The sequence below is a fragment of the Ovis canadensis genome, chromosome X, assembly GCF_042477335.2.
Source record: "Ovis canadensis isolate MfBH-ARS-UI-01 breed Bighorn chromosome X, ARS-UI_OviCan_v2, whole genome shotgun sequence".
Taxonomy (NCBI): domain Eukaryota; kingdom Metazoa; phylum Chordata; class Mammalia; order Artiodactyla; family Bovidae; genus Ovis; species Ovis canadensis.
In genome coordinates, this window is record NC_091727.1 from 97,310,903 (window position 1) to 97,334,495 (window position 23,593).

General features: G+C 39.6%; 1 protein-coding gene across 3 annotated transcripts in view; it reads left to right on the forward strand.

Annotated features, from left to right (window-relative positions):
* MCF2 (MCF.2 cell line derived transforming sequence) overlaps nucleotides 1-23,593 on the forward strand; it is a 126,027-nt gene that overhangs the window by 48,341 nt on the left and 54,093 nt on the right. For all 3 annotated transcript variants that reach the window (XM_070290649.1, XM_070290650.1, XM_070290651.1), the window contains exons 5-12: nucleotides 11,225-11,344; nucleotides 12,167-12,283; nucleotides 13,727-13,876; nucleotides 14,636-14,769; nucleotides 15,367-15,481; nucleotides 18,438-18,557; nucleotides 20,843-21,034; nucleotides 22,325-22,516. In XM_070290649.1, the coding sequence (XP_070146750.1) occupies nucleotides 11,225-11,344; nucleotides 12,167-12,283; nucleotides 13,727-13,876; nucleotides 14,636-14,769; nucleotides 15,367-15,481; nucleotides 18,438-18,557; nucleotides 20,843-21,034; nucleotides 22,325-22,516 (1,140 nt within the window). The remainder of the gene's footprint in view (nucleotides 1-11,224; nucleotides 11,345-12,166; nucleotides 12,284-13,726; nucleotides 13,877-14,635; nucleotides 14,770-15,366; nucleotides 15,482-18,437; nucleotides 18,558-20,842; nucleotides 21,035-22,324; nucleotides 22,517-23,593) is intronic.

A 23,593-nucleotide genomic window follows, 5' to 3' on the forward strand; every position in this document is an offset into this window, starting at 1 on the left:
TTGTGTTTTTTTTTTTTTTTTTTTGCAGCGCTGCCAGGGTGGTAATGGAAGCAGCCACGGTAGCTTTGTTTGATAGAGATTATTGGCTGCCGCTTTTAAATACTACCTAAGACGCAGCTCATATTTCATCAATGTTGCATTGACAATTGGAAAAGAAGCGTGTTATTGTGTATAGGCGAGATGGCAGAAGCAACTCCCCCGAGAGGCAAGATGAGGTTCAGAAGGAATGCGGTAAGGGCTCTGCCTGCAGTCCTGGAAAGCCTGTTCCCAAGTTCAAGTGCAGGAATGCTGCAGCATGGTGCTATAGCACAAACTGCTGAATGGGGCTTTTCAGGACGGAGGGTGAGAATGGAGACTTGGATTTGCGTGGATTGCATTGATGTGATTACTGTGATATGGACATAGGGCAGTGTTAAGGCATCAAGATCTAAATGTGATCAAATTTATGAGGAAGCATCCTTTGTCATCGTATTTATTTAAGAGTGTATGAACAGTATTGACTCATTTGGCAGAGTAGCTTAAAGTCACTAGTTATCAATTAAATAATATTGAACAAAAGGATTCATCCTTCTTTTCACCATGGACAAGTGATTATGGTATCATGGACAGATCTGCAGATGACTTTATTAGTGTTTAAAAAGGCTACGTGTTACTGGAAAAGTGAAAAAATATTAAATCTGATGATTTGAATTCTTTCTGATTTCAGATTTTCCTCAAATTAAAAAAAAAATATTTCCCCAAATTCAAATGTTAAAGATGCAGAATTCTAGCCTGTTGACTGCCTTTTTTAAAGGAAAAAAAGAGTGACTCACCATTATTTATAAGCTAGAATTTAGAAATCTCTTCTTTCATATACATTTTCAATTTTTCCCGTCATTGGTTCACTTATATACCAAATTCCCAGCAAATTTCAGAAGGGCTATTTAGATGTCGTTTGGAGAAATGTGAAATAACACTAGCTAATTTAATAATTAACTGGTCATCAGTCCAGTTTTTGGTGCTGCTCTTTTTCTTTCAGAACTTAAGATAACATTATTGATGCTATGATTTAAAATAGAATACCTACTTGTTTAAATAATCAAGACAACACACAAAAAATGAGAGAGTGACAATCAGTCATAGAACAGAATGACACTTGGAATAAAAAATACGATCAGGGAAATAAACCAGTAAGAATTGTATTCTTGTTGAATGACAGTGAACATTCATGGGTGAGTAACTGGTTTATTTTCTAATAAAGCTCTTAGCGCAAGATAGTATTTTTAAAATTACAGTTTAGGATATGAATCTTTTTATTTTGACAAAATTGCATCTCCAGCTCTACACATGGTTTTATGTTATGGGAATAATAGCTTAAGATTTTTAACAGACAATTTATGGTGCACAAGAGATGCCTGTGTATGTGCTTTATAATATTGGGTGCAACTGACATTAGTACTTTTGTTATCAAAAGTAATTGACTTAAGTGTTAAGAAGATTTTAATTCCTTTATATGCATAGATGTTTTCTCAGTTCTTTTTTTAAAATAAATTTATTTATTTTAATTGGAGGTTAATTACTTTACAATATTGTATTGTAAATTCAACATGAATCCGCCACAGGTATACACGTGTTCCCCATCCTGAACCCCCCTCCCTTCCTCCCTCCCCGAACCGTCCCTCTGGGTCATCCCAGTGCACCAGCCCCAAGCATCCAGTTTCATGCATCGAACCTGGACTGGCTATTCATTTCATATATGATATTATACATGTTTCAATGCCATTCTCCCACATCATCCCACCCTCGCCCTCTCCCACAGAGTCCAAAAAACTGTTCTATACATCTGTGTCTCTTTTGCTGTCTCGCATACAGGGTTATCGTTACCATCTTTCTAAATTCCATATATATGCATTAGTATACTGTATTGGTGTTTTTCTTTCTGGCTTGCTTCACTCTATATAATAGGCTCCAGTTTCATCCACCTCATTAGAACTGATTCAAATGTATTCTTTTTAATGGCTGAGTAATATTCCATTGTGTATGTGTACCACAGCTTTCTTATCCATTCATCTGCTGATGGACATCTAGGTTCCTTCCATGTCCTGGCTATTATAAACAGTGCTGTGATGAACATTGGGGTACATGTGTCTCTTTCAATTCTGGTTTCCTCGGTGTGTATGCCCAGAAGTGGGATTGCTGGGTCATAAGGCAGTTCTATTTCCAGTTTTTTCATTTTCTGTATATGCAGGCATGCATGCTCAGTCACTTCAGTCATGTCCGACTATTTGCAACCCCATGGGTTGTAGCCTGCCAGGCTCCTCTGTCCCTGGGATTCTCTAGGCAAGAATACTGGAGTGAGTTACCATATCCTCTCTAGGGGATTTTCTGGACCCAGGGATTGAACCTGCATCTCATATGTCTCCTGCATTGTCAGGCAGGCTCTTTACCACTAGTGCCACCTGGGAAGCCCTTTCTGTTTATACACATGGCTTCCCTGGTGGCTCAGAGGTTAAAGCATCTGCCTCTAATGCAGGAGACCTGGGTTCGATCCCTGGGTCGGGAAGATCCCCTGGAGAAGGAAATGGCAACCCACTCCAGTATTCTTGCCTGGAGAATCCCATGGATGGAGGAGCCTGATGGGCTGCAGTCCATGGGGTCGCAAAGAGTCGGACACGACTGAGCGACTTACTTACTTAATATACACAGAAATTAATACAACACACAAGTACTTAATGAGTAGGTGTATGTAGTATTGAGCTACAGACAATATGGGTTACACAGGTAAACATGGAATGGCTACAGAGCTGAAAGAGATGTCAATCTAGTAGAGAATGTAGGACATGTTCATAAATAACTATTATGAAAGAACTTCTAGCTGGTGAGGAAGGCCTCACGAAGAAGATGACATTTGTTTGGACCTTAAGGAATAGCATGCTGCTGCTGCTGCTGCTGCTGCTGCTAAGTCGCTTCAGTCGTGTCCAACTCTATGCGACCCCATAGACAGCAGCCCACCAGGCTCCCCCATCCCTGGGATTCTCCAGGCAAGAACACTGGAGTGGGTTGCCATTTCCTTCTCCAACGCATGAAAGTGAAAAGTGAAGGTGAAGTCGCTCAGTTGTGTCTGACTCTTAGTGACCCCAGGAACTGCAGCCTACTAGGCTCCTCCATCCATGGGATTTGTCAGGCAAGGGTACTGGAGTGGAGTGTCATGGCCTTCTCCAAGGAATAGCATATGTGTCTGTTATCTTTCTTGGTGTCTTTCCTCTCTTTTTCTCTCACATTAATTACTTGAAGTTGTCTGTAGGAACAGCTAGCTTGAAATGAAATTGATTGGATTAAGTCTAAAGCCTAGAACTATAGTGGAAGACAGATTTGTTCTGCTTGCATGGATACGTCTTGACCAGAGTGAAAAATTTGCAACTCAGCTGGTGACACCATGATTTGACTTGGAAGAATCTCTGGTGTTGGGCTGATTCTGGAGGCTATGATAGGTGGCACCTTGGAAGGATGGTAAAGTGGCCTTAGAGTCCACGGATAGGCTTCAGCTGGCTACTTGATGGAAATTGCAATGATTGTGAACAAGTGAGGGGGGTTGTTGAGAATGGATATGGGACAAGAAGGGTGAGCCACAAGGAAAGAGCATTGTTGGGGAGTGTCCTACTCCTGAGGTCACTTGGCAAGGGATTTGGTGATCTGTGGAGTAACTCTTCCTTTCTGTACTCTTTCAGTGTGGGAAGAATGAGTGCAGAAGTAGCTCACAACATTGGAAACTCTTCTCTATAGTTTGAGGTCATAAGATTTTTCTCAAAATATTCTAAAGTGATAGTTCCCACCTTACTGAGGTCAATCACATGCTAGCAACTCAGTATTAATACTCTGTAATGATATGAAATTTGTTCAGTAGGCTCCGTGATGCTAAATTGTTTCAAGCATTTGTTTTGACTGTTAGTTTTTGTCCCATTTTGTAGGTGTCAAGGTCAAGTTATTCCTAAAGGAAAGGCAGGCAGTCTGAGCATGCATTCAGAGTGTGCGGTGAAGGACGTGTCTGAAAAGGGTTAAGTGTCCTGGAAAGAGCTTGGCTTTAGGATTCAGATTGGCCTGTGTGCTCCTGCTCCTTAGCAGGTAGCCATAGCAAGCAGTTAGTGTACCATGCTCTGCTTCAGTTTGCCCATCTGTGGAAAGGCCGTAATACCTACTTCACTGCAATGTTACAAAGGCTACATAGGATCATATACGTAACAAGCCTGGAGCATATGTCCTAGGCTTTCAGTAAAGAGTTCCCCTCTTATTGTGACCCCATTTCTTTGCTCTAAAGATGAAAAGAAAAAGCTCTAGGAGTATAAATTGTTTTTATAGTAAAATAATCAAACTTTTATGTGGTATCAGCCACTTGTAAAAGTTTTTAAAGAAGTAGCTAGGATAACTGAAAAGGGGGCAGAGGGTGTGTGGATTGCCTCTTTTAGATGCTGCATAAAATAACATTAAACAAGGTTAATTTCCAGCCTTCAGCAGTGAAATGTATCAAGTGATGCCTTTGGTCGTTGTTATTGCTGTGCTAACTGTTCTGAGGCCATATAGTCAGGTGATCTGAAGGCAGGCATGAGGAAAAGGGATTCAGTGTCTTCTCTGGGAGGGGAAGAGGAGAGAAAGCGAATTATCTGCCCCTGAATTTGAAGAACCAGTAGGAGCTGCTCCCCAGGGCTGGGGTGGGGCCGGGCTCAGAGACGGGGAAATGGCTCTGAGCCCTGTGAAGATGGGCAACATGTTCATTTTTACCGAGGTGCCTTTAAGCAGTCGCATGTTGGAACTACAAAAAAGAAAAAAAAAATCGCCTGCAACCAGTGCCTAAAACCAGTGTCGTTTCCTCTCTCATGCTGCATGCTTTTTTTTTTTCTGTACAGAAAAAAGCAATAAAAGAAAACAAGGCTGACCCTTGCTCACATCCTTTTGCTTTTTCGACAAGCTCTCGAAACGATTTATAGTTTTAAAATCTAGGGTTTATTTGGGCGAAAATAGAAACTGTGCCTTTTCATGTTTATATAACCAACCAGATTAGGGGTCTGTAAGGCAGCATGCTGGAAAATGTAGGAACATCGTTTCCCCAAACCGAATGGGAAAGCTGAAAGGTCTGGAGCTGTATTTGCTGTAAGCTAGAATTTCTTGAAGAATTACTTAGCATCACAAAAGCTTAGCGTATTAGTTCCCTGTTGCTGCTGTAACTAACTACAAACTTAGTAGCTCAAAATAACCCAAATATATTGTTACAGTTCTGGAGGTCAAAAGTCCAACTGAGTTTCACTGGGCTAAGATATCAACAGGGCTTCTGAGGCTTTAGAGGATAATCAATTTCCTTGACATTCTAGTTTCTAGAAGCTGCCCACATTTCTTAGCTCATGGCCTTGTATCACACTGACCGCTCCTTCTGTTGTTATATCTTCTCTGATTCTTGTGCCTCCCTCTGTTTAATAACTCTACTTGTGATTGCATTGTTCCCACCCCAATAATCCAGGATCATTTCCCCATCAGAAGGTGAGGTGAGGTGTTAGTCGCTCAGTCATGTCCAACTCTTTGTGACCCCATGGACTGTAGCCCTCTAGGCTCCTCTGTCCACGGAGTTCTCCAGGCAAGAATACTGAAGTGGGTTGCCATGCCCTTCTCCAGGGGATCTTCCCAACCCAGGGATCAAAACTGGGTCTCCCGCATTGCAGGCAGTTTCTTTACCACTTGAACCACCAGGGAAGCTCTGAAGATTCTTAATCGTATTTACGGAGTCCCTTTTGCCTTGTAACATATTCACAGGTTCCAGGGTTTAGGATGTGGACATCTTTGGGGAACATTTATTCTGCCTACTACACTCAATTCCTCCAGTTGTGGAATGAGGGTAAAAACAGAATCTACTGCAGATAAAATACTTAGCATAATGTCATAGTAATGCTCACAATGAGGAAAATTCTCATAGTAGTCACTCAATAAAAAGTAACACTCCAGCCCATGGCCATTGAGCCAATCTCCTGTCCCTACCTTAAGGCTTTGAGAGGCCCTGAAGACATATAAATGTATGTACGTTTGTGTGTGTGTGTGTGTGTGTGTGTTTGCTGGAGAGAAGCTATAAAAAGTCATTCATATGAAGTTGTGGATTTATAGCAATTAGTTTGGCAGTCACATATTTAAATCTGGGATAAGTGAGTGGGACTGGGATTAAAAAGTCAAGTGTATCTGATTCATACATGGGATCTAATGGACATGAGGGATAGAAACAATATACTTGGTCTGAACTGTATAATTTAGTTTTCTAAAAAATGTAACTCTGACAAATCAAATGAATTGTTTGAGTGTCACCCAGTTGTTTAGTAGTTTTGCCTACTAGATAATAGCTGTTAAAAAAAATAATAATAGCTGTTGCCTACAAGTTATTTGTTCCTTCAAATGGCTTAGATTTGAGAGTAGCTATCAGTTTAATGGATCCGTGTATTCTAGGAAGATTTGCATGGCAGCTCAATAAAGATTCTAAAATTATCCTATAATGAACAACATTGCAAATGTGATTATACAGGCAATAAATGAAGTGTTCATCCTTGATAGTGCTTTTTCTTTAGAAATGCAAATTTGGTAGGCTTTTTGTGATAAGCAAATCACTGAACATTTTGAAGGAATTAAGGGAGGAGAAGGTATGATAAAATAATCAGGAAGTTTTACTTAAGAATGATCTGATTAGAATGTAGAAATATTTTTAGAAGCATTTTATTCAGCTTTCAATGTTTATAACTATTTTATCAAATAGACAGAATAACTGATTTAATAAAACAACCAACATGAAATCCCTGACTTAGGAGCAGCTGAACACCCCCAAAACCTGCCTGAACTCTCTTCCCCATGGATTCTGTGGACAGTGATTCTGTGTCTCTCTCTTTTCTGCTTTGTCCCCTATTGTGTGATCAGGGGCCTGACTGCTGGGACAGCCTTGTTCTCCTAGGAGTGGCAGGGTAGAGACCAGGGCCTGACCTCGGGCAGAGAGCTACCACATGGTTTTCTTTGTTCCTGTAGTATCCTCCCCTACTCCCACCCCCAGTTTTGGAGGGGGGCGAGTATTCCAGGCTTTAAGTTGGTCATTGCTGGGGTCTCACATCTAGGGATTTCTAATGCAATACCAGAAAATATGACATTAAGGAAAGTCAGAAAAAGACAATGAAACCATATCAACCTAGAGTCCATGAAAGAATAAAAATAAGAGTACTTTAAGTGCTTTAAGTGTTGGCAAAAGTAGGATGCTTTCCATTCCATTTATTTATTTATTTTTGGTTGCACTGGGTCTTTATTGCTGCTCGGGCTACTCTCTAGTTGCAGTGAGTGAGGCCTACTCTTCACTGAGGTGTGTGGGCTTCTCATTGCAGGGGCGTCTCTTGTTGCAGAGCACAGGCTCTAGGCACTTCACAGTGGAGCACAGGCATGGGCTTCAGTAGTTGCAACACGTGAGTTCAGTAGTTGTACCTCCCAGGTTCTAGAGCACAGGCTCAATAGTTGTGGTACACGACATGTGGGATCTTCCTGGACCAGGGATTGAATCCATGTCTCCTGCATTGGCAGGGAGATTCTTCACCACTGAGCCATTAGGATAGCCCCTTGATTCCATTTAAAAGTGAAAAAAATAAGCTTGAGTCAAGGGAGTTAAGTATAATACTAATACTGGTAATTTGCCCATGTGAAGAAGGAAAGACTTAACTCCTAAACTGAATATTTCAGGGTAGAAATAGAATTAGTGCTCTCAGTCTAGAAATAGGTCCAAAGTTCTCACAAGTCCCTATCTGAGTTTCCCCTTAAGCCTTTATCCACAGCCTGAAAAACCTTTTGTCTAAGTCTACTTGTGCTTAAGTCCAAGAACCCCAAGTAAATTTAAAAAACCTATCTTAGTTTTTTTTAGGGTTGACAAAGTAGCTTTATATGTATTATTTCTTTTAATTTTTATAACAACTATGGGAAGTATTGTACCATTCTTAGCATAAACTAAAGTAGACATTTGTACATAATAGACAGTGAAGAACAGGGAAGTCTGGTGTACTGCAGTCCATGAGGTCACAGAGTTAGACATGACTTGCTGCTGCTGCTGCTGCTAAGTCACTTCAGTTGTGTCCGACTCTGTGCGACCCCATAGATGGCAGCCCATCAGGCTCCCCGTCCCTGGGATTCTCCAGGCCAAGAATACTGGAGTGGGTAGCCATTTCCTCTCCAATGCATGAAAATGAAAAGTGAAAGTGAAGTCACTCAGTCGTGTCCAACTCTTAGCGACCCCATGGATTGCAGCCTACCAGGCTCCTCCATCCATGGGATTTTCCAGGCAAGAGTACTGGAGTGGAGTGCCATTGCCAACTGAAAAACAACATAATAGACAGTAGGATATACAGTATCACTGGGACTCTCTGTTTCTATTTCCAGTTCTCTATACTTGTTTGCTTTGTTCTTTGAAATAAGCTTCAAGCTTCCCCTGGCTGTAGGGGTCATGGCTACCAGTGGCCCTGAAACTGTACCCTCTAAGTTTCCTTCCCTTAGTGCTAGTTCAAAAAATGCTAGTGTGAGACTTGGATTCTGCTTACATCAAATTTTCATCCCATGACAAATCATTGCATCTTAGGAGGGCAAGGTCATGTAGAAAGATAACAGTTCTCATTAGGAACCAGTATTAAGATTAATAAGAGACTGTCTTAGTCTTTATGGGCTGCTATAACAGAATACCATAGACAGTGTGACTTATAAACAACAGACTTTACTTCTCACAGTTCTAGAGTCTGAAGTCCAAGGTCAGGTTGCTGGCAAATTCTGTATCTGGTGAGAGCTCACTTCCTGCTTCATAGATGGTCGTCTTTTCTGTGTCCTCACATGGCTGAAGGGCTGAAGGAGCTCTCTGGGGTCTCTTTCTTAAGGGCACTAATCCCATTCGTGAGGGCTCCACCCTCATGACCTCGTCATCTCCTGAACACCCCACCACCAAATACCTTCACGTTGTGGCTTAAGTTTCAACATAGGAATTTGGTGGGGAGAGGATGTAGAATCTCATGGGAGGAGAGGGTAGTGCAGACATGGCCCCCTTGGGGAGTGATCAGTTGGATAGCCATCCCAATTTGTGTCTGTTTGTAATCATTGTTTAATTTACTGATTTAAGCTTGTGCTCCTTTCTTTTCCCTATTTGTGTCGCACTCAGTTCTCTTTCCCTCACTTTAGTTGTCATTGCCACTTGTTTATGTTTTTATCACCATCTCAAATTAAATTTAAAAAATTTTCACTTTTGTATGTCATTTCAGAGCCTAGGTCTTATCCCTCAATGAAAGTTACTCTTTTTTAAAAAATAGACTATTGTTTAGTGCAGATTTAGGTTCACAGTAGAAAGCACAGACTTCCCATATATACCTGCCCCCACAGTATCTTATTAATTTTTCTTTTATAGTTTTGCTCAATTATTAATATTTCAGCATTCCTGAAAGATTTAAAGCATTTTGAGCATATTTTGCTTTATTATGCTTCAGTCTGCTCTTTTGAGGCTGATGACTCCCAACTCTATATTCCCAGTCTAGGCTTCTTTCCCTCCTCCCTTGTACATCCATTTGTCTGATGGACATCATCTGGTTGTCCTGCTGACCCTTCCAACCCAATAGGTCCAGGAACAAGAATCAGCATCTTATCCCCCTCCTGAAAGCCTGCTTCTCTTGTGTTCCCATGTCAATGAGGGTTATACCATTCACCCAGTTAATTACTCAAGCCAGAAATCTGGAAATTGACTGTTACAGTCATTCTTTTCTCACCAGACATATTCGGTTATCATACTTTTCACATTATACCTCCTAAATTCTATCCTTATCCCTGTTGTTGTTGCTGTAGTTCGGAAACTCATCATCCCTCGCTTGGATGACTGTTCCAGCATGCAAACTCATCTGTTTGCTTCCATTCTTGTCCATATCCAGTTCATTCCCAAAGCCAAAGTGATCCTCCTAAAATGCAAATCTAATTATGTTGCTCTGCTACTTAAAAACCCTTAAGAGTCTCCCCTTGCATCCAGGAAAAGACCCAAGGTCTTTCCTGGTCTGGATCCTGCTCATCTTTCTAGCACCATCTCCCATGACTACATCTCTCCACCCCCCGACAGCATCTTCCTCTAGCTTTCCTGACTGGGACCTCTTGATGTAATACAGACTTGGGTACCAATTCAGACTTCACCAGTTGAGCCAAGTTATACTTAAACTCTCTGAGCCTCACTTTCTTTATTAGTAAAAGCAGATTGCCTAACTACTTCGGAGGATTGTTATGAAGAGGAACTGTGATAATGTTAGCAAAATACTTGGCATACAGTAAGCATTTGAATGTGGTACTTTATTACTTTTATCAGGCCATATTATTCCAGCCCTTGTGAATTTTGCATAGGGTCCTCCTTGTCTTTTGCACTCTTTCATTTAACAGTTACTTCTTGACCGCCTACTATATGCCAGTATTCTAAGAAGTTGGGAAACATGGATACACCAGAAAAGCAGCCTGATCCACTTTATTCCTCTTTAGGCAAGTCCTTTTTGACATTCCTAGGTCTAGGATGCTCTGTGCTACACCTTCCTGTTGTATATTATTCTAATTCCCTTGTTTAATTTATCAACTTATCATGATGCTAACGGACTCTAGACTGTCATTTTCTTGCAAGCTGGGTAGGGACTGTATGTTATTAATTGCTGTACACTGAATGCTGACAGTGCCTGATAATCATTCACTTAAATACGTGGAGGAAACACGTAGAAGATATTTGGTGAATGTCTCTTGGATGAAATAAAAATACAAGTCCACAAGATAGTTTTCTTCCATTGTTTACTGCAGATATTCAGTATTTCAGCTCCCTTTAGGCTTTTAGGGCTATCCTAGAAACCTGCCTCTTGATTCTGTTTTGCAAGGATTAAAAACAATTTGAGTACAAAAACAATCACGTTTAAAATGAAGCTTAAGAGTATAATTCTTCATAATGTGGGAGTGACTTCAGTGTGAGAAAATTTCAGGCCACAAGCACTGCAAGGAACTGACCTGATGACCTTACATTCATTTCATTTCTATTTTCGTGTTTTAAGATGTTATCAACATCCATTTTTTAAGTTTTATCTTTTCAGTGGTTTTTATGACTTTAGATTTGTTTTCTTTGATTATATATTTTTTGCCATGTGCTCACTTGAGTGCATGTTTTGACAATTTTTTTCTTTTATTCCTGTGCTGTTTTTTCCTATAGTCTTCATTCCCTGGGAACTTGCACTTGGTTTTGGTCCTTCGTCCCACCAGTTTTCTCCAACGAACTTTCACAGACATTGGATTTCGATTTAGTCAGGAAGAGTTCATGCTCAAATTACCGGTAAGAATATATTATTTAAGTGTTTTGACCCTTTCTCATGAAGAATTTGTATCATGTTGTTGTTATTTTACATGTGGTCACAAGTGTATGTAAAAGAAAAAAAAAATTAGAATTTGTCTTCCAAAAACGTAAATTCAAAATGCCTTAAAGTCTTCTGCCCCTACTGTTAAAATAAAGGAAAAGATTAGTCAATTTGTAACAAAGCAGTTCATTTCTAAAAAAGGTGTAAATCCCATATGTTGTGTGTGTGTGTGTGTGTGTGTATGTATGTATGTATGTATTTGTGTGTGTGTATAAAATCAGGACATTTTATTTTTAGAGAATAAAATGAATGTGTGTTTTATGTATTTGACTTCCCATGAACTTACATCCTGAGCAGTTCAGAGTAGCTTTTCTTTTTTTTCCAGAAGATATTTTTATACACTATTAGTGTTGGGGATAAGAGTGCTCATAAATTTTGCTACTTTTGCAAAGATCAGTCCCTCATGATAAATTATAATTTACTACAGAAAGCCCTTCCTTTGTCATGGGCTTAATATTCTTTCAGAGGGTTGACCACAGACAGTGCACAATTTTTAGGTCAGAGAGAATCAGGTGTTTGGGTTTCTATGGAGATTACTTTCATTTTACAGAGAAATGTTTTGTAAATGAAAGCCATCATTCCCTGAGGGAAGGTAGCATATCCATGTGTGTGGGGATGTACAGGAGAGAATTATTAGAACCATTCCTGCTAAACGAATGCTAAAGTTCATTGTACAGTTGGCTGTGTGGAGGAGTGCCGTGGAGGGCAGTTAACGGTATCTTTCTCGCTTATTTGTATAGGTTGTTATGCTGAGCTCAGTTAGTGATTTGCTGACATACATTGATGACAAGCAGTTAACCACTGAGTTAGGCGGCACCTTGCAGTACAGCCACAGTGAATGGATCACCTTCAGAAATGTATGTTTCTTTTGCCCTTACTGTAGAGCCTGTAGTTCATGTTAGCTTTGAAATCTAGTTCTAGAATTTTTTTTTTCTTCCTTGGGAAAAACAGATTTCTGGGGTTCCTGTTTTTCAAAAATATATAATTCAACATCTTGATTTTCTTGCTTAGGAAATATCTAGAAATGATGAAGAGTCACTGAGGATGGCATTTAAATGAGAGGCCTAGGGAATAAGGAGACCCTACTCTGCCCACCCTCTCCTGTGGCCATGTAGTAACTTGAAGAAACCAAGGGTTTGGGTTCAAATCCTAGCACTGCTGATTTTTATTGATATAACTTTGTGCAAGTTGTAAAAGCTTTCTCAGCTTCAGTTTTTCCAGCTATACAGTGGGAAGAATAAAACTTTACGTCATTGGGTTATTGAGAAGATTAAATGAGATTACAGATATACCATGTTTGACGCTGTGCCTGGCCTATGGCTTGCCCTCAGAAAATGAGATTCATTTTATTAATCTCATCAGTCTAGTGATTCTCCTGGGGGCAGTTAAATTTGTAGCAAAAATGCCTTCTGTTCTAGAAATGTATGGATAGGCAAGGGCTCTGTGCCTCACTAGAGTGAATCTGTCATATAAGGGTCTTCTAATTTCAGAGGTATGGGAACCCTTCTAAAGGAAATAATGATATTTACTTAAATCAGGATTTTATTTTCCTCATCTTTATTTTCATTCAGCAGTCCTGTTGATTTGTATGAAAGTGAGTCGTCAAAATAAGCAGTGGCTTGCCTTTAATAACCTAGAAAGCTAAAAATAAAAGAGCAGACGCCTTGAGTTACATGGTAAACAGAGGGTTTATATAGTCTCTAAATGTTGTCCTTCTTTCTCTAAGTCACTGATTTTGGAAACAAAATGAACAACCAAACCTTACTTGACATTTTAGGGCAGCAGAGCCTTTGGGGTCATAATTTCAAATCTCCAGAACTTGAATTATTGTGACTAATGTTCCTCTGTCATCTTAGTCCATCAAATGCTAACATTTGTTCATAAATGATGATAAAGTGGCTTTGATGTTCTCATGTCTCTTCAGAAGTCGTTATTATAAAACAATTGTTCAATTCCAAAATTAAATAGAATAAGGAAAATACAATGTTTTGCCAGATAATAAAACAAAGTACTCAGTACATGGCATATTTAAGAAATGGTTTTCATCATTGTTTGAGAAATAAGTACAGATGTTTAGATATTCAAGAAGTCTCTTCACCTCACTAAGTTTCTTAGGGGCTTAGATGCAAAGTTATGGTTCATTGTCAAGGCCAATGCCAACTTTCCTTGTAGAGGAGAGGTCATAGTATATGTCTTTGCTGTCATATCTAAATGAAAGTTAATATAGTTTTTGGTCTAGGTTTTTACATGCTGGCCAAGTTACCACAGAATTAAGAGAATCATGCACGGGCTCTTTGCAGGCTATAGAAAATTTTGCCCTCACAGTGAAAGATACGGCTCAGATGTTACAGTCCTTTGGAACTGAACTGGCTGAGACAGAACTACCAGGTGACATTCCTGGAATAGAAGAAATTCTTGCAATTCGTGCTGAAAGGTACCACCTGTTAAAGGTATGTCTGATAGGGGAGACAAACCAAAATTTTCCATGGTATTTTTTCTGATAGAGAGGTGCTGAGTGTGTCTATTTCACACAGATTGTTGGGTAAGGAGACAAAAAGAGATATTTATATGGTGTTAAGCACAATATTAAAAAAAGAGTATGAGAGAAGGATTTCCTGGATATGTTGAATTTAAGTGGCCCTTTTTTTGAAATGGTGCCCCTCCCTCTTCCCTCTCCCCATCCCTAACGACTAGTTCTCTATCTGTTTCTTTTTTCACTAGTTTGTTTTACTTTTTAGATTCCACATATAAGTGACATCATATGGTATTTGTCTTTCTCTGTCTGACTTATTTCACTTAGCATAATACCCTCCCAGTCCATCCATGTTGTTGCAAATGGCAAGATTCTATTCTTTCTTAATGGCCGAGTAGTATTCCATTGTATATATATGTATGTATACCATATCTTCTTTATCCAGTCATCTGTTGTTGGATGCTTAGGTTGCTTCCATATTAAATTAGAACTTTCTGCCAGTGAGAGGAAGCTACAAACTGAGCCTTGGGGTACTTGTGCCTATAAAATTGGGGACTGTAAATCTGTCTCAGTAGGCAGAGGCTTCTTGGAGATCCTTGCAGCTTTTGGATTCTGTGGTACTGAGGTAGTTCTTGATTTTTCAGTGATGAAAGCAAAGGCTGTGCTAGAACTATTCTATTCTGCATCTGTTGCTGTACGCTGCCTTCTACCCAGCTCCTGTTTTGCCTTTATACAGAAGGATATCACAGCTGTAACCAAAGAAGGAAAAATTCTGCTAACAAATCTGGAATTGCCTGATGCTGAGGGTGCTGTGAGTTCAAAACTTGAAAATCATCAGCAGACTAGTGGTGACTGGCAAACTATTAATAAGTAAGTAGTAGTCTTTGGGGTTTAGAGTTACTTATCTTATACTTTGAACGGAGAAGGCAATGCACCCCACTCCAGTACTCTTGCCTGGAAAATCCCATGGATGGAGGAGCCTGATAGGCTGCAGTCCATGGGGTTGCTAAGAGTCGGACACGACTGAGCAACTTCACTTTCACTTTTCACTTTCATGCATTGGAGAAGGAAATGGCAACCCACTCCAGTATTCTTGCCTGGAGAATCCCAGGGACGGGGGAGCCTGGTGGGCTGCCATCTCTGGGGTCGCATAGAGTCGGACACGACTGAAGCGACTTAGCAGCAGCAGCATCTTATACTTTTGAAAGGGAATTATATATTTTTGTGGCTACCTGTTAACCTGCGAAGGTATTCCTGGACCTCTGACAATCAAGCTGAGAACTCCTCCCCATGCTGACCCACAGATATTAGTTTGCTCCTAGGGGAGATTCTGTGGACATTGATAGTCTCTACCTGGACCAAATGTCATGGGCTGTGACTTTGCCTATAATTCTTAACATCCAAATCAGGGTTATCTACCTACCTGCAATAAAATCATTGGTTTAATGATGATTTTGCTTTGTTAAGATTGCTGACTCAAGTACATGATATGGAAATAGCTTTTGATGGATTTTGGGAAAAACACCAGCTAAAAATGGAGCAGTATTTGCAACTCTGGAAGTTTGAGCAGGATTTTCAAGAGGTCAGTTAAAACTTTTCTTGGGTACAGTTTCTTTCATTATGCTGGAGGTTCTTACTCCTTGATCATCAGAAACACAGTCTTACAAGATGCAGGATGCCCATGTATACCCCCAGAGAGGTGAAAAGGAGGCAAGTGTGAGTGCACTTTGACTTAGAATGAAGAAAACAGCTACGAAAATGCCAACACTTATGCTTCTCTGGCTCAGGCTCATTTCTTATGGGAAAGCACTTAAGGGGCTAACGTAGATGACAGGGGTAAAGTTGCTGTCTACATTGATGTTTGATATTCAAATGTATTTTAGATATAAAATACTTTCAGACTATGGGAAATCTACCAAGGGAATAATACTAACTTCCTTCATGATTTTTAAACTACCATCTGCCTATGCTGACCATATTTAATATGATCTAACAAAACTTTTTTTTCTGATTCAGTGACTTATTTCTGTAAAAAAGCCTGATGGATGAGATTAAATTGTGTTTAATTATACATTATTTAAAAGGTTATAAGTATATTCTAGTTCTGTTCTTCTGGAAAATCCATCCTATATGGTCAAGAAACAAAGCTTCGTTTTTTTTTCCCTTTATAGTCGGCCTCCATGCTTCTTCCAGTCTCTGTTATAGTATTTTTCCAGGGATCCAAGGAAAAGTCACTTCTCTCTCTTACATGTGGTCAGCCTATTTCTGCCCATGAGTGGCTGACTTGCCTAGTATTCCATTTGTTCTAGCCAAATCAGTTGGGGGAGGGGACACAGGGCACAATTATTACCAGCCTTTTCCCTCTGGTGATTCAGATTTTGAAGTGTCAGGCTCTCGGTAAAACTTTTCTTAAAGAAAGAATAGGTATAGAACAGTCTTTTGGACTCTGTGGGAGAGGGCGAGGGTGGGGTGATATGGGAGAATGGCATTGAAACATGTATAATATCATATGTGAAACGAATCGCCAATCAAGGTTCAATGCATGATACAGGATGCTTGGGGCTAGTGCACTGGGATGACCCAGAGGGATGGTATGGGGAGGGAGGTGGGAGGGGGGGTCAGGATGGGGAACACATGTACACCTGTGGCAGATTCATGTTGTTGTATGGCAAAACCAATACAATATTGTAAAGTAATTAGTCTCCAATTAAAATAAATATATTTATATTAAAAAAATGAAAGAATAGGTCAGATTGCTCTTGAGCCTTCCAGATATTGATGTCTGTCCCTCCTCTCCAACCAAACACATGCAGCAACATTACTTTTCCTGAACAAACCCATTGTGCCTCTACTTATATGTTAATTTGCCTCCAGGTTACATTGTCATCCTGTGGTTAATGTCTGTTCTGTGAAGTCATTGTTGCCTCTGATCACTATTGTTTGTCATGGGTCCGAATCTCACTGATGCAATCTGTCTCTCATAATGACATAGGCTCTGATAGATTCATAGCAGATAGGTTCTGAATATTTAGGCATTTAACTAAATATAAAGCTTACATAGGAATTTAAACTTGCAAGAAAAAACTTGAATATTCTCAAACTTGAGATCCTCTTGAACTCACAGAATAGGAATATTTTCTTGCATAATCACAGTACAGTGGTCATATTTTGTACGTTTATGAATAATGTGATACTTTTCTATTATCTGCAATCAATATTACAATTCTCTCAATTGACTCAATCATGTCCTTTATATCATTTTCCTGCCTCAGCACAGGATCCAGTCTAGAGGGTCAGGTATTGCATTAAGTTGTCATGTGTCTTTAGTCTCCTTTAATCTCTAACGTTTTCATAGCCTTTCTTTGTCTTTTATGACACTGACATTTTGGAAAAATACAGTCGTTTTTAGAATAAAATGTTCACCATTTTGGGTATGTCTTACATTGTCTCATGATTGGATTAACCTGCATATAACCAGCAAGAATACCACATATGTGATGTGGAGGGTTTTGGTCACCTTGTCAGGGTGCTGTTGAATTTCTCCATACTACAGTTACTTCCCCCCCACCAACCCCCGCTTGCCCTTGCAACTGGTTGGAAATATTGGGTTGGCCAAAGGTTCATTCAGGCTTTCCTGTAAGATGTTACAGAAAAACCCGAATGAACTTTTCAGCCAACCCAATATGTGGGGAGAAAATTTAAGGCCATGCAATTATCTTGCTCCTCATCAAAAATTCTTCATCAGTGTATCATCAGTTGATGATTCTTGCTCCAACCAATCTTTACTATGATAGTTGTGAAATGCTGATTTTTTGTGTAGATATGTCATGAGGTTGTAGCTGTTTCAGGCCCACCAATAGGAACAAGAGCACAAGTCATTTTGAAGGTGCTAGAAAAATGTCTGTCAAGAATGCCCTTTAGTACAATATTTATCTACTTATTGGGCTTAGGGCTTCCTAGCTTTTAATTCATTAATGTTCTTGACTGTTCTGTTGTTTCCACCTGGCTGTTGTGTCCTTGTGACATGCCCAAACATTTTTATCAGTTCTTTACTTTCTGGCATAATGAGATGTTCCAAGCTCATCTTATTCCTGTTCTGCCTCAGCCCTGGAATCAGCCAGTTTCCTATGAAGCCCCAATTTCTTTTTCTGGAAAATGATATTCAAAACCAAGGTCTGGGTATTAGATGTGCTCATTGCTACTGAAAGGTCTTTGTTTCTAGAGCCATTCACCATACAGCTAGGGAATATATGTGCATGTATATGCACATATGTATACCTCAATACATGTCCACATACAAATGCCTTCACATGTACATAGCGATCTTTTATAAATCATCAGTGCACACTGATGTCTAGCAGGTTAAATTTTAACAGATTATATTGATTTGAATAAGATAGCTGAAACATTTTCCATATATGTGATTTTTCTGTGTTGAGGTTCTTAATTAATAGCATTTACTACAAAGCGTGATTATTAGGTGAAAAGGCTTAATAATTTGCATGGTTTGAAGACTTTTTCTCCTCCCCTACTTTTAGCTCGTGAGTGAAGCTGAACTTATACTAAACCAACAAGCGGAATTGGCAGATGTAACAGGAACTATAGCTCAAGTGAAACAAAAAATTAAAAAGTTGGAAAACTTGGATGAAAATTCTCAGGTAAGATTATATTTTAGATATACAGTGTATCTAAAGAGTATAGTAGCTACATTTTGATGTAATTTGGTAGTATAAACCCGTATTATGACTAGTCTCTTGTAACAACAGTCTGCATAATTGGCTCAACAATATTTGTCTATTCTGTTCAGTGTGGGCCTGAGATGACCTTGTAGACATCTCATATAGTTGTAACTGTTTCAGGCCCATCCATAGGAACAAGAACATACATCATATTGAAGAAGCTAGAAAAATGTCTATCAAGAATGCTATTTGGTATTTGAAAACGATGGAAACCTTAAAAAATATAATTCCTTAAATAACTATCATTTGATATATGCAACTGAATCAAACACAGATTCATATAGATAGGTCTATTTAGCCTTACCAGCTGTGTGGCCTTGGGTAAACTAATTAAGTTTTCTAAACCTCTGTGTCCTTATCTATAAATTGGGGGTGTGATGACCTACTTTGCAGAGTGATTATTAGGAATTATTTGGATGCTGTGGATAAAACACTTAGCACAATACCTAGGATATATGGACATAAAGCATAAATATTCACAAGAGCCAGTGTCATTTATTCTGCTGGTCTTAAAGCTTGAACTCAAGGCTTAACACTCAACACATTCTAGCTTTGCTCTCCTGTCTTGTATGTGAGAGTGAAGCTGTTGTTTTTAAGGTAAAAAAGTGAAAGTAGCTCAGTCGTGTCCAACTCTCTGTGACCCCATGGGCTATACAGTCCATGGAATTCTCCAGGCCAGAATACTGGAGTGGGTAGCTGTTCCCTTCTCCAGGGGACCTTCCCAACCCAGGGATCAAACCCAGGTTTCCTGCATGACAGGCGGATTCTTTACCAGCTCAGCCACCAGGGAAGCCCTTTTAAGGTGTATTCTCAACAAATAAATTGATTTCTCGGTACCATAAGTATCTATAAACAAAACTGACAGGCAGTGGTTGTGGTGCCCAGTACTGGAGTTATACTTGTAGATCTTTGTGATCATGGGGCAACTTCTAGATCTCTTTGGTTTAGAGAAAAAGAGAAGGCAAACTGGCTTCATAACTTTGAATTTTTTGTCTGTTTTTGTTTTGTTTTCATTTTGTTGTGTTTTGTTTTGAATAATTTTTAGTTTTAACTGTGGTAAGACACTCAAAATATAATTCACCATCTTAACCATTTTGAAGTGTATGGTTCAACAGTATTGAGTGTATCTGCATTATTGTGTAACACATCTCCAGATCTTTTTCATCTTGCAAAACAATGTGAATACACTCAACACTGCTTAATTGTACACTTCAAAATGGATAAGATGGTAAATTTTATGTTTCAGTCACAACACTGGGTTGAGGCAGTCAGTAGTTAGAATGAAGACTAAGCTTTGAGTTCCTTTTTGACAGGGAAACCCTGTGGCGGTCTCTTCAAATATGTCAAGTCCTCAAAAAAGTGAAGTGAAGTGAAGTCACTCAGTCGTGTCTGACTCTTTGCGACCCCATGGACTGTAGCCTACCAGACTCCATCCATGGGATTTTCCAGGCAAGAGTACTGGAGTGGGTTGCCATTTCCTTCTCCAGGGGATCTTCCCGACCCAGGGATTGAACCCAGGTCTCCGGCATTGCAGGCAGACGCTTTACTGTCTAAGCCGTCAAGTCCTCAAGTAGATGCCAACTAGCTCTAACAGGATTTCCATGGCTGAGGTGATATGAAATCCCTTAGCTTTCACTTGGCTGGTTTACATCTAATTGATTATATTTTGTTATGTTCTAAATCTGTACCTCCCAGGAGGAGCAAATCTCATCCACCTTCTGGGTGAGCTGGTTAATTTTCTGTTTCTGTGACCAGGAGTGCGTGAGCTTCCGATAACACCAATGCCATAGCTAATGACATTAGGCTTTTCAGGTAGCACTAGTGGTAAATGACCTGCCTGCTAACGCAGGAGACATAAGAGATTCAGGTTCAATCCCTGGGTCAGGAAGATCCCCTGGAGGAGGGCATGGCAACTCACTCCAGTATTCTTGCCTGGAGAATCCCATGGATAGAGGAGCATGGTGGGCTACAGTCCATGGGCTCACAAAGAGTCGGACATGACTGAAGCAACTTAGCATGCACATGCACATATAGCTAATGACTATAACTGGAAGCTTTTTGCAGCTGGCAGAAGTATGACATCAAACCGTATACTTGGCAATATCTCTCTCTGGCTCAACCAATTTCCTTTTTAATTATGTTTTCTCCCTCTCTATTCAGATGGAGGTCTTACAGTTATTATTTTCCTTCTTTCTTACAATCAGGACCTGTTAGCAAAGGCCCGGTTCGTAATAATACATGGACACAGGCTCGCAGCAAGTCACCATTATGCCCTGGATTTGATCTGTCAGAGGTGCAGTGAACTACGTTACCTTTCTGATATTTTGGTAAATGAGATTAGAAACAAACGGATACAGCTCAACAGGACCTTTAAAATGCATAAACTCCTACAACAGGTAACGTCACAGGACATGCTGCATTTCTGAAAGAGAAATTATATATATTTTTTTCTACCTGAGTCCTTCTCAGAGGCTATAGGGCCAGGGTCTGGCATAGCTTTGGAATTAGATTTGTAAGAAGTCTGAAGAACTGAGTTTGATTATACCTATTTCATTCATCCACTTTGCAGTATTCACAGCCGGTCCAGGATTGTAAGGATTTTGGCCCCTGTTCTGAATATGAGCATGGTGGTGGTGATGGCTTCCTCTATTTTAGGTTCATCTCTGAAGCCTCTGCTCTGGTGATAGTTTGCAATTAGAATACTTTGAAAAACCATGGGGGGCATTTTGCTCAAGCCTCACTCTCATTCCACATTTCATAGTTACAGCAATGTAACTATGAACAACAGTGATTAGAAACTCTTCTAACAACAAACAGTGATTAGAAACTGTTCCTCCATGGAATAGAGTCTGACCACTTTGATGATTAGGTGGTGAAGAGAAGTTTTGATCATGACAGTGGAATGTAAAATAGGGGTATCACATATAGGCATTGGATCTGAACATGAGCATTCTAATCTGTACATCTTCTGTGGCAAGGAAACTTTTTCTTTGTGCTAGGCAATCATCATGCATTTTTATTACACTTGAGATTTTGCAAAGAATTTCATATTTCAGTTATTGATTTTTGGGAAAGAACGTGCAGCTGGTGTTGAGAGAATGGTCAGACTCCTGCTTCAGAATGAATTCCTTGTTATGAAATGAGTGCAGGGCTTCCCAACCTTGGCCGTGCCTCTGAAGTGCCTGTGGAGATATAGAGAAGAGATTTCTGGTTGCCAAGGGGGAGGTTGGTCAGGGAGGGATGGAGTAGGAGATTGGGGCAAGCAGATGCAAACTATTACATACAGGATGGATAAACAACAAAGTTCTACTCTATACCACAGGGAACTATATTTAATATCCTGTGATAAACCATAATGGAAAAGGATATGAAAAAGAATATATATGTATATATATAACTGAATCACTTGAATCACTTTGCTATGCAGCAGAAATTAGTACAACATTGTAAATCAGCTATATTTCAAAAAAAAAAGAAAAAAAAAGAAATACCTGTGGAGCCTGGCTTATAGCCCAGAGCTACTGAATCAGAATCTCTGGGAGTAGATTTTTTTTTTTTCCTTTTTAACAGCTCTGAAAACAACTCTGATTCATAGCAGCCAGGGCTGATAAACACTCTCCTAAGGGACAAACAGATTTCTCGTTTCTTCATTCATGGTTTGTGTGTGTGTGGGATTTGCTTACCAGGCTCGCCAGTGCTGTGATGAAGGAGAGTGCCTTCTGGCTAATCAAGAAATAGACAAGTTTCAGTCTAAAGAAGATGCTCAGAAAACTCTCCAAGACATTGAAAATTTTCTTGAAATGGCTCTACCCTTTATAAATTATGATCCTGAAACCCTACAGTATGAATTTGATATAATTCTATCTCCTGAACTCAAGGTAAGAGGCTTTGGGGGGCATGGAAACAAATTTTTAAAAGCTATGATTGTGTTAGTGTTGATAAGAGTTTTACTGCTTCACAAGTAACTTTACATTACATTGCAATTACAGAGTTCTCTTAACAATTGGGGTTATATCAGAGCCACTGTTAGGTGTCAAAGAATCCTAATATTTATATTTGCCTTATAATGAAGAGTAATTTCCTGCCGGGAATGTTAGGTCCATGAATCAGAGTAAATTGGAAGTGCTCAAACAGGAGATAGCAAGAATGAACATTGACATTTTAGTAATCAGTTAACTAAAATGGACTGGAATGGGTGAATTTAATTCAGATGACTATTATACCTACTACTGTGGGCAAGGATCCCTTGGAAGAAATAGAGTAGCCTTTGTGGTCAATTAAAGAGTCCAAAATGCAGTACTTGGGTGCAGTCTCAAAAATGACAGAATGATCTCAGTTCATTTCCAAGGCAAACCATTCAGCATCACAGTAATCCAAGTCTATGCCTCAACCACTGATGCTGTAGAAGCTAATATCGATCAGATCTATGAAGACCTATAAGACCTTTAAGAACTAACATGAAATGAAAGATGTCCTTATCATCATAGGGGATTGGAATGCAAAAGTAGGAAGTCAAGAGATACCTGGAATAACAGGCAAGATTGGCCTTGGAGTACAAAATGAAGCAGGGCAAAGGCTAACAGAGTTTGCCAAGAGAATGCACTGGTCATAGCAAACAACCTTTTCCAATAACACAAGAGATGACTCTACACAAGGACATTACCATATGGTCAACACTGAAATCAGATTGATTACATTCTTTACAGCTGAAGATGGAGAAGCTCTATACAGTCAGCAAAAACAAGACCAGGAGCTAACTGTGGCTCAGATCATGAAGTCCTTATTGCAAAATTCAGACTTAAATTGAAGAAAGTAGGGAAAACCACTAGACCATTCAGGTATGACCTAAATCAAATCTCTTACTATTATACAGTGGAAGTGAGAAATAGATTCAAGGGATTAGATCTGATAAATAGAGTGCTTGAAGAACTATGGACAGAGGTTCATGACATTGT